This window comes from Piliocolobus tephrosceles, chromosome 11, assembly GCF_002776525.5.
Source record: "Piliocolobus tephrosceles isolate RC106 chromosome 11, ASM277652v3, whole genome shotgun sequence".
NCBI classification, from domain to species: domain Eukaryota; kingdom Metazoa; phylum Chordata; class Mammalia; order Primates; family Cercopithecidae; genus Piliocolobus; species Piliocolobus tephrosceles.
Window position 1 is genome coordinate 62,121,038 of NC_045444.1, and position 11,296 is coordinate 62,132,333.

At 49.7% G+C, this 11,296-nt stretch overlaps 1 protein-coding gene across 1 annotated transcript; it reads left to right on the forward strand.

Annotated features, from left to right (window-relative positions):
• The first annotated feature begins 6,908 nt into the window (after positions 1–6,908).
• On the forward strand, positions 6,909–9,715 carry HOXD4 (homeobox D4). Its single transcript, XM_023212448.2, has 2 exons — positions 6,909–7,722; positions 8,260–9,715. The coding sequence occupies exons 1-2, from the start codon at positions 7,290–7,292 to the stop codon at positions 8,592–8,594; spliced, it is 768 nt and encodes a 255-aa protein (XP_023068216.1). The 5' UTR covers positions 6,909–7,289; the 3' UTR covers positions 8,595–9,715.
• The last annotated feature ends 1,581 nt before the right edge of the window (positions 9,716–11,296 follow it).

An 11,296-nucleotide genomic window follows, 5' to 3' on the forward strand; every position in this document is an offset into this window, starting at 1 on the left:
CCCCTTCCTTCCTTCCTTCCTTCCTTCCTTCCTTCCTTCCTTCCTTCCTTCCTTCTCTCCTGACAGAATCTAGTTCTGTTGCCCAAGCTGGAGTGCAGTGGTGCAATCTCAGCTCACTGCAACATCTGCCTCCTGGGTTCAAGTGATTCTCCTGCCTCAGCCTCCTGAGTAGCTGGGATTTCAGGCGCACCACCACGCTCGGCTAATTTTTGTATTTTTAGTAGAGATGGGGTTTCACAATGTTGGTCTGGCTGGTCTCAAACTCCTGACCTTGTGATCTGCCTGCCTCAGTCTCCCAAAGTGCTGGGGTTACAGGAAAATAAAGATAGCGCTTCTCAACCCCTCAAACTATTATTATTATTATTATTATTATTATTTATTTTACAGCTGCTCATCTGGTGCTAACCAGAATCAGAAACTATGTTTTGAAGAGTTTATCCATTTTTAAAAACAGATGCCATCAACCATAAAAGAAAAATATCTTTCTACATGGCTAATGAAACAGAAAAAGGAGAAATGGATGCCTTACAATCCAGGCTAATAACCCCCTGCTTTCTAGCTAATGACAGTCAAATCAGGAAATGGGTTTGGAAATGCATGTAGAATGAGTGGAAATTGGGATGCAAAGAGATCTTTGTATGAAGGGATCTCTTTTATAGGTTTCATGGGTCTTTCTGATGGGAACAGTTGCAACTGAATTTGATTTAGAAATCATATGTGTGTGTGCTCTACAAATCTCCACAGAACATCCATTATTTTCATCAGAATAGTCAAAACCACACGTTTTTACACTGTTTGGTGGCAACTCTGGTGGGCTATTGAAGGGTGCTGGGGGGTCAATTCTTTTTCTATTTATGCTCCTTGGTGGGAGCTGAGGGCATCTTTCCCTCTCTTTTACCCCCACCCCAGCCTCGCCCAAGCAGAGAATGCCACATTCTCCTAGAAAGCAGCTTCAGGCCCAAGCTGTTTCCTTGGCTTTCTCAACAGGACAGCGGCAGTGTACTGCTCCCTCTTCCTCTCTTAGGCTCTCTCCCTGGTGGGGGCAGCAGTGTGGGTGTGGGGGCAGGCCTCCTAAAACTCCCACCCAGTTTTGAGCCCCCAAAGCTCCTTAGCCTTAATCCCTGTGCTTGGAGACACCATGGGAGTGGGGACATCTGACTTCCTAGGTTTGAGAGTCTCATTTGCTTCCTCACACCCTTTCTCCTTCACACCAGGGCTGTTTTATTGTTTTATTGTTTTACTTCTTTGGAGTTTTAGTTACCAAAGATTCTAATGAGGCTATTCTCCACTTTCTCACTTTACCAAACCCCAAGTCTTGCTGTTTTAAGCAGTTTGGTCACTTGCAAAGGCTTCCCTTTCAGATCTAAGCAAATTATAGAAACCTCTAGGCATGTGGCTACCTTCAACTTTCTCCAAGCCCATCCACAACAATACGGGAGGGAGCCAAGTGTTAATTCCAACTGCCACTTCCATCCCCAAACCCACCGAGCCCCTCCCTAACCACCCTTTCTCTATTGAAACTTGAACAAAATCTCAAATAACTTCCAACTTCTGTCATAAGCAAATAAGAAGTGGCTTTTGACCTTTCTCTATCACATCTAGAACTAGAAAACTATTGAAATAAAGGAGTTAATGGTACTTACAGTGAATGCAGTCAAAGAATCATAAGACATGCCCACCAACCAGCCTTATCCAAATAGCACTATCTCCCAGCTTAAACAGTTTCTCTGAAAAGATGCTATTTGAAAAGCCTGGGGTATTGATATGAATATGACCTCCCTTGCATCTTGGATATTTGGAACTATTTAAATCTGAGGAAACAGTTGCAGCAAACCTTTATTTAGTGAATAAAAGTTTAAAGTCAAAGGTTATTTATGGTTCTGTAGAGATGGGACCTGAGTGGCTATTTACGAGCACGTGATTCCAATAAACTTTGTTTTATGGCTTGAGAGTTGACAAGCCAAAATATAATTCCCACCATAAATTAGGTTAAGAGCATACAAGTGCAGATGCTGGGTTCCTGGAGCAGCAATAGGAACGTGAGAGGCTCCAGCCAGCGCCAGGCTAAGAAGGAGACAGTTCTACTCCCAGCTCCCCTGCCCACTAGGAAAGAAAAACAGTAAGTCACTTATTACTTTTTCCACAACAACTTCAGAGGTGGGAGATTTCTCTATTCCTGACTTTTCTGCCTAGGATGGGGATAAGTCTCACCGAAGTTAATTCTAATTTTAGCCTAAACCTAAATTAACAAATTGAATAAGCATCTCGATGTCCTATGCCCTCCCTTCTGGATAGGGACAGTTAGGAATTGAGGGCTCTCACCTCACAAGAACGACTTACTGCGCCTCTCCTCCCCATAAGAGCATCTCCTTCAGAAGTGGAATAAAACAGTAGTATTCTGGGTGGGGAAAGAAAGAGAGGATGAGGGTGAAGATGCTTTGTCCCTGAGATTTCTGATATTGCATTCCTATAATAATATCAGGAAAGACTGAAAACTTAAAACTGGACACCAGCCTCTGGGAGGACCGCTGCATAGCAAGATTGTCTTCTGGGCTCTCAGCAGCAATCCTGAAAAATTGATGTCACACTCTAAGAGCTGGATAACAATCTAAAGCATTACCATTCACCTTTAAACCCATTGATTTTCCTCCTCCTTGGTTATCATTTGGGTCCTCATTTTTCCCCCTGGAAATTGCTCTTTGTTTTGAATTGAAGTAGAAGTGGCAAGTCCCAGCCATGCCTGATTCTTCTTTGAGGAGAAGACAGGTTTGGGGGGCACTGGTTGGGGCTGAGGAATTTGAAACCAACCTGAAGCTGGAATGGGAGGCTGAATTGCTCCCAGGGTGGGAGAGATAGGAAGCTGGGGTGAGGGGCAGATGGAGCGGCTACCCCTCCCCAGTGTACCTGCACCCACCCAGCCCGATTGCGCGCAAGGAAACACACAAAGGCCCATTTTCTCCTCGCTTCTCGTTTTCCCACTGGGAGAACCCTGTTACGGGCGACCTAACTCGGACCAAGTAACCAGTGAGGTTTTGCCCAAGGGTGCGTGGAGTGGGGGAGGCGATGGAGACGTGGCTCTCCTCTTGAGCGATTGCGGGTCTCCGGCTCCGCGGAGAACTTTGCGCAGTTCCCGGGGGCGGGCACCTGAAGCAGGGAGGTCTGGGTATTGGTGGGGTATCTGGGCCTTGTCATTTTTCTGTGTTTTATGTTTCTGCTTTATTATCCTGTGGAAGTTAAGTGATCCCCGTTTTCATTGCAACAGGTTCAGGACCATGAGAGAGCGCCGCTGTAAGTACCTTCCCGCTTCTTCCGAATCGCGAAGAGGCGGTACTGATCGCGGGGAAGTGGTGGGCTAAGGGCCGAGCCAGCGGAGTGGGCGGATGGAAGAAAGGCCCTGCCTCCACCACCCCACCCCCACCCCACCCTCCATCCCCGGCCTCGCTCTGCAAGGTCAGCCCGCTTCGGGAGGTGGAGGCGCTAAATCGAGGTCCTGGAAAGCTCTTCTGGGGCCTGGTTCACAGACACCTGCCTGAGGGAACGGTCCGCGGGGTCTCGCCCTTGTCTCCTTGAGCCTTCCTGGACCTTTGCGGCCTTTCCCTGCTCTGCACAGGTGCAGCTCCGCCAAGGCGCTCGCTTCTGTTAAGAGCTTGCTAATTAGCAGCCCGTCTTATTAGCGGCATCAAACCAACGCAGTAAATACCAAGGCAATGCAATCCCCTCCTCAGCCCAACCCTTCTTAACCTGTTCTAGCCTGGCCAACCTTCTGTTTTTTAAAAAAAAAATTCACTGAAAACAAAAATTCAATCTTCTGTAGCCATGGGTGTGATGAGCTACCCGCTTCTGGTTACGTGGACATTCTTTCCCCGCCCCTCCCCCGTTCTGTTTGCAGCGGTGTGGACCGTGGCTTGGGACACTGGCTGAGCAAGGAGGGATACGGACCTTCTTTTTACCTCTGCTTCTCTGTAACTGCAGCTGGAGAATTTCTGCCCCAGAGGCTCTGGTGCTGCAAGGAGGCATAGGACGCTGGAGTGGGGTGGGTGCAGAGGGGTGGGGCCACAGACTCGTGGGGTCCTTGGCTTGGATGTTTGGATCTTTCTGAGCTGCCTGTGCCGCGAAAGACAGGTACATTTCTGATTAGGCCTGTGAAGCCTCCTGGAGGACCATTTCATTAAGACAATGGTATTGGTGGGAGAGTCACAGAAAGAACTATGGGCCCTCCCTCACTGCAAAACGGAGGTGATTTTATTTTCATGGGAGTTGGAATATGCGAGGGCTGCAGGAACCGGGCTCCCTCCTTCATGGCTGGAAAAGCTACGGCTGGGCTCAGAGACAGGTTTTTTGGTCCCGCTGGACTGGGCAGTCTAGTCGACCCTTTGTAGGCTGTGCACACTCCTAGAAGAGCAGTTACCCCTATACACCAGGCTGGCTCAAGTGAAAGGAGCTCTGGGCTCCAGTCTGGAAAATCTGGTATCCTGGGGACCTCCTGGTCTTGCTTCTCTCCTCCCCTGCACTGGCTCTGGGTGCTTATCTCTGCAGAACCTGCTCGCTAGCAAACCCACATTCGGTGCCCTGTAGCTGAACACAGCACAAAAAGCCCGAGAGATCAAAAGCATTAGTATGGGCAGTTGAGCGGGAGGTGAATATTTAACGCTTTTGTTCATCAATAACTCGTTGGCTTTGACCTGTCTGAACAAGTCGAGCAATAAGGTGAAATGCAGGTCACAGAGTCTAACAAATATGAAAATGTGTACATTCACCCCAGTCCCCAGCCAGCTCAGCAGGCTCCCCCAATTTGTCTGGATAGAGCCCAGGCCCAGTGTCCCAGGAAGGTGGATACTTGGGAGTCCTTGGCATTCAGGGAAATTGGGGGGACTCTCCTGGGATAAACAGATTCTGCAGCCTCATAGCCCTTGTTAGAACTGGCACCCCAAAAATCCCTACGAAATAGGTAAAGTGGTGGAAGCAAAGGATGGGGGGGATGTAGTGCCAGGCTTGAAGGGGAAGTATCCCTGCCCCACCCCACCAGGCCCAGGCCCAGGCTTGAAACTCATTTTTGAATTATGTTGGAGGTAGGAAGGGCAATCAAGACAGTAAAAAACAAGAAACAAAAAACTAACACCTTCAGCCTACAGTTAGGCACCCAAAAGCCCCACTGGAGCCAGGGCATCCCTGTTCCCCTGAAATCCATCCAGGCTCTGAGTGAGTCTGCGCTCTCCATACCCTGAACTGAGGGGCAAGCGCTGCACAGTGCTGAGGCGCTGGGGCGGGTGAAATTTGTGAACTTTTGTACTCTTGTGTGCTGCTGTCGGCAAAGCAAAAATAATGAAAGTTTGTGGTATGTTTGTAAATGATTTCGAATGACCCCTCGCCCTGCCCTTCACCATTAGCGCGCCGGCCTCAGCCCAAGGCGGCTCGGTGCCTGTGAGCAGCGCCTGCCTCGGGGTCTGCAGCAGCAGCCAGCAGCGGAACGGAGAGGCCAGCCCGGATCAGGACCCATGAAGGTAAATGTGCGACTTCTTGGAGAAGTAGCTTTGGCAGACAACCTGGCTTGGTCAGGCAGTAGGAAAAGGAGTGGACAGAGGATATTCCCCTCTCGCTTCTTCTTCTTCTGCCGCCAAGGGCATTTGTTCTTTTCTGGGAAATACCACTTGATAAGGAGGGGGGGCGTTTTTGGGTCCCTGGGGGGGGGGGTTAATAAAGCCGCTATCCTTGGGATGGATTATTTTTCTTTCTTTCTTTCTTTCTTTTTTTCTTTCTTAAGAAGAATATTCTGGTTGATCCCGTTCTTGGTAACCCTGACCCTGGCCGAAGAATGAGGAAACTCATTGCTTCAAATTGTCGCCAAGCCCATCAGGCTACCTGAACTGTTTCAGAAAGTGCGGGTGGCTGCGTCCAACGGTGGTGGCTCAGAGGCAGAGGCTGGGGCCGGCAGCGGCCTCGGTACCTCACTCTGGGTGGGACCAGAGGTTGTAACGTTGTCTATATATACCCTGTAGAACCGAATTTGTGTGGTATCCATATAGTCACAGATTCGATTCTAGGGGAATATATGGTCGATGCAAAAACTTCACGTTTCTTCCGAATAGCCAGAGACCAAAGTGCGAAGTGGAGACTAGAAGCAGCCGGCGCTGGTCAGCCTCCTCTGTTTTATTACCTTGGACTCCAGGAGGATCAGCTGCGCCTAGTGACATGGAGCAGCCTTTTCCTCTCCGGAAGCTCCTCACCTTTAAACAGAGGATCCTCTGGGTGCTGAAAAGACTGAAAGAGAAAGAGAAAGAAAAGAAAAGAAAAGAAAAGAGAAAAGCAAGCCTAATTGGTTGCATGGATGCAGGGCCAAAGGGCTAGGTTTTGGGGTACTAGGGAGTGAGGTGCAAGGCCAACTTGCCCAGTCCCAGCTCTGCCCTCCAGGAACATGAGGTGCAAAGGTACCCAAATGGGGGCTTGCTTGTATTTGGGGCCCTCCTGTGGGAAGAAAGCAAGCTTCGAAGAAGCCCAGTGGGGAGCTCTAGGGTGCAATTTGGCAAGGTGGGGGTGCCCTTGCCACCATCCCAGCCCACCCCCAGCTACATGGGCAAGGGCAGCAAGGGCCCCCTGCTATTTTGGCAGGGCCCAGCTTTGGCTGGGAACCCCTGGGCCTGGGCACTGGTAGAAAGGATGGCGGTTACTCATTGCCTAATTTGATTCAAGCTGGCCAGATTCTGGTAACTTTTGGGTGACCCTGATGAAAACAAAGCCAGGACGGCGGCCTTTGTATGGCAGAGTCCCCGCTCCCGCTGGCTGCAGGCAGGGCAGGCAGGCAGGAACCCTCCCTGCCTGGGGCACTCTGCCCAACTCAAAGGCGACTTCGCCCACCCAACTTTTATTGCTCTGTACCCCAATAGGAGGATTCATTCTTCCTTGAGCTGTGCCTACTTGGCGTGGGTGGTGGGGGGGTTGCATTCAGCTGGGGGTGAGTGGAAGGGGTACGGAAGGTTGGCAAAATCAGTGGCAGACAAAAGCTGGGATTACCTGAGGGGAATGGGGTGCTGGGGACTGGAACTACATTAATATCTGGCAGGGCTCTCAAATGTGCTACAGCTAGCTACTTGATTATACGTATGTTATTTAGTTAAATTTGTGAAAATTATGAGATGCTCACCAACCCGGTGATAAACTTGCTCCCTCGCCATTGGCTGGCCTGGTCACATGGCTGCCCAACTTTATTCAGTTGACAGCAAGTAGGAGGGCCCTATGGAAAGAGAAAAAAAGACAACACGAGAAAAATTAGTATTTTCTACCTTCTGAAATTAATGGTCATGAGTTCGTATATGGTGAACTCCAAGTATGTGGACCCCAAGTTCCCTCCGTGCGAGGAGTATTTGCAGGGCGGCTACCTAGGTGACCAGGGCGCCGACTACTACGGCGGCGGCGCGCAGGGCACAGACTTCCAGCCCCCGGGGCTCTACCCACGGCCCGACTTCAGTGAGCAGCCTTTCGGAGGCGGCGGCCCTGGGCCTGGCTCGGCGCTGCCTGCGCGGAGTCACGGACAAGAGCCAAACGGCCCCGGCGGTCACTACGCCGCCCCGGGAGAGCCTTGCCCAGCGCCCCCGGCGCCTCCGCCGGCGCCCCTGCCTGGCGCCCGGGCCTGCAGTCAGTCCGACCCCAAGCAGCCGCCCCCCGGGACGGCACTCAAGCAGCCTGCTGTGGTCTACCCCTGGATGAAGAAGGTGCACGTGAATTCGGGTAAGGCTAGGATCCAGGAACCTCTCTGTCTACATCCCAGCCCGTTGGCCTGGGTTCCCTGGAAGGGATTGCGAGTAGGTGGGGGCGTGTGTAGCTTCCGTGGGCGCCACAATTACTCTCCCCATAAATTTTTATAGCTGAGGGTGCAGGTCAGGACCATGTGGCTGGCTGCTCGGCTGTGGGCGCAAAAGGGGGTGGGGATGGGGGTGGGGTGGGGGAGGACTCCATTTTCAGAGCAGGGGGAAGGCTGTGGAGGAGCGGGGGATTTCCAAAATGCTTGAGGGTTCTGGACCTGGTGGTGGGCCCGGAAGAAGGAGCACTTTGGGGATCCCGCAAGCCTGGGGTATGAGCGTGTGTTTGAGGAGGTGGGTGGGAGTGAGCGTGTGCGCCGGGGAGAGGGCGGGAGGGAGGAAGCAAGCAAGCTTGGGAGCGCGGGGAGGGCCGCGGGCCTCGGGGCGCGCCAGGAAGTGAGCGGCGGAGGCGAGGGGCCTAACTAGTGGCCAGGCGCTGACCTGCCTGTCCTGTTTTGTCTCGCAGTGAACCCCAACTACACCGGTGGGGAACCCAAGCGGTCCCGGACGGCCTACACCCGGCAGCAAGTCCTAGAACTGGAAAAAGAATTTCATTTTAACAGGTATCTGACGAGGCGCCGTCGGATTGAAATTGCTCATACCCTGTGTCTGTCGGAGCGCCAGATCAAGATCTGGTTCCAGAACCGGAGGATGAAGTGGAAAAAAGATCATAAGCTGCCCAACACCAAAGGCAGGTCATCGTCCTCGTCTTCCTCCTCATCTTGCTCCTCCTCAGTCGCCCCCGGCCAGCATTTACAGCCGATGGCCAAAGACCACCACACGGACCTGACGACCTTATAGAAGTGGGGACCCTGGGCCCATCTCTCCCTGCGCACCAGGCTGAGCCGAAGCTACGGGGGCAGGCCGGGCCTGCTGTCACCTCGCTGGGCTCTAAGGTACTGTGGGGTGGACCTGGGACAAGCAGGCCGCCCTCGGACTAGGTTAGCATCCTTCCCGAGGGCAGCCCCCTCCCTAGAGCGGGATGGGAGGGGGGGCGGGATTCTCTCTCTAAGTATATTATATGGCAGGAGCTACTGAGAACATAAAATATTGGCGAGTCATTAAACTCATGAAAATCACCGCTCTTGGATTTTGAATTTGCAAATGAAGGATGGATGCTGTATCCCAGTGTGAATTTGGACATTCTCCCCCACTCCACCCCTCCAGGGAGCTTTGTGGCCTAATAATATGGGGGAGTTGAGGGAGAAGGTTGGCCACCCCTGTGCTGGGTGCTTTCAGTGTAAGCCAGAGAGCTGGGTCAGGATTTCTGAACTTTCTGGGTTGTCTATGGAATTTCGTGTGATTAAAAATATATATATTTTGCTCCCAGTGGCCCCATGTCCAAAGAAAAGGGTCTAAGAAGGAAGTAAAAATGGGTTATTTTATGTTTAGATATTTGCTTAAATATTTATTTGTTGGGAAATGTGGTACAGAAATAACTGACACCTTCATGCCAAAAATCTTTAAAAGGTGAAAGGGGCTGAACTTCAGGGAGCAGAATCAGAGATATGTGCACTTACTTCTGAACTCCACCCCTTCCCACTCTCTGGAAATGCGTGGGGGGTGGGGGCTTAACCCTTCCAGAAGGAAGCAAAGGATTCATTCAAAGTTGTGTTCTTGAAAATATATTTCCACATGTTTTTTTCAGCACTGTGTGTACAACCAGTTCTGGGTGATTAAAGGAAAGGGGAAAAAAGTAACAAATGGTCCAACATTTTCCTTCTGGGGAAAGAAAACAAAACCTCTATGCACTGGGTGGTTAGATAATGACTGAATTTTCTGTTCCAACTGGATTCCAAATGCCCTAAATACCCCCACATAGCAGTGTTTTACAGGAATTAGTGTATGGCCTGTGTAGGGGAGGGGCTGTGCGGTGGGGAGAAAGTAGGAAGGTGAGGAACTCTTGCTTTAAGAAGGAAAAACAAAAAACCCTAATTGAATCTAGAAGTCCACAAAAGTTAGCCTTAGAGGTTTTTTCCCCCTGAAATTTTAATTTTTTAAAAACCAAAATCTAAGGAAGTTTTCCTCAGCTCATTAATTAGAAGCAGAATTTGTAAAAGTATAAACGTTTTCAAGCACTCATCTATGCCTTGAGAATAGTGGTTTTTTAAGGAATCACTCTCAACAGGGGAGATGTTCTTTAGTTCATTTTTCTAAAATGCTGACCCTCAAGCATAAGGAGGAAAAAGTCAAAATTAATGACCAGAATTCACATACTGAGATGAAACCAGTCTTCCCAAGGCCTCAGGCTCCAAAAACATGTTGTAGCTATCAAAAAGTGACCAAAGTGGGAAAGGGAGAAAGGATAAGCTTAAAACTTAATTTTAAGATCCAGAAGGGGGTGTTTTTTTCAGTACTTCAAAAACACTTTAGAGGGTTTCTGTGGTAATTTTAAAAATATATGTAAGTCGGAGGGAAAAAAGAGTTTCTCTGTAGGCGTGTTTTATGGCTGTGTCTCCTGAGAGCTGAGGGCAGGTATTCACTGCAGTCTCTAGGCTGAAATTCTGCTTCTCTAAAGTGTCTTCCAAGCCTTGGTCTTTTGTATTAGACCCTGGGGACTGCTCTTTGTTCCTCCTTGGGGTGAGCCTGGCTCTCAGACTTGCACATGGCAATACTTGAATATCACCATGTCGGGATATTAAAGATGGATATTCCTGCATTATTCACATCATTGTTTCTATGACAAAAAGCACAGAGTTCATACATAGTCAAGACATCTTTTTTTCTGACGCCCTCACGTTGAGAAGCTGAAAAGGTATTTTACTGAAGTTTGGGTAAATTACAGAATCAGGTTCATCCAGAGGACAAATTTTCTATTCGATTAGCTGTATTTCAGCCGGGAGGACTGACCTCTAAACCCTTAACCTTTTGGACTCTAACTACCCTTCTCTTCTTTATTCCTCTCTAACATGGAGAGCAGTCTTTGGATGTACCATTTGAAAGGAGCCGCTATCCTTAGGCAAATTGGAAAGTTGCTAAGCTGCTTTCCTAAAACTCAAATCTGTGTATATATTGAACCTTCTCCTTGGGAAGCGGAAAAAGGTATATATTTTCACAACATCCAACTACATATATATAATAGAGATCTGTTATATAGATTTTCCCCCACCTCAGAAGTTCAGGTTGCTCACCCCCAGCTTCATACCAAATGCCACAACGGTTTAACTGACTTCATCCCTGCCCCAGAGGAAAGCCAAGAAGCATGTTTTCATAAGGAAAACCCAAGCTCCTTCTCAAACATAGCCCCACTACTTTGGAAAGTAACTTAATCAGAGAAACAACTTCTTTGTTTATAAGTCTCAGCTCTCCTTCTCAGCTTCAAGGGATTCTTTTGAAATGTTAATGGAGCCTGGATGGCCCAGAGTACAGCCCCCAACCCTGAGGTCCCAGCCAGACCCCAGCATCCATTTGGGCCCACAGGAGTGGGCCAGGGAAGGGGTAGGACCTGGCAACCATTTAGGGCAGGGAAGGAAATGGGTTTCCATCTGAGAACGTGCTTTGGA

Excerpts from the sequence above, each read along its gene's own strand:
- HOXD4 (XM_023212448.2), top strand. The coding sequence starts at position 7,290 with ATGGTCATGAGTTCGTATATGGTGAACTCCAAGTATGTGGACCCCAAG. Across the intron at positions 7,723-8,259 it reads GAAGGTGCACGTGAATTCGG|TGAACCCCAACTACACCGGT; the intron begins GTAAGGCTAGGA and ends TTTGTCTCGCAG.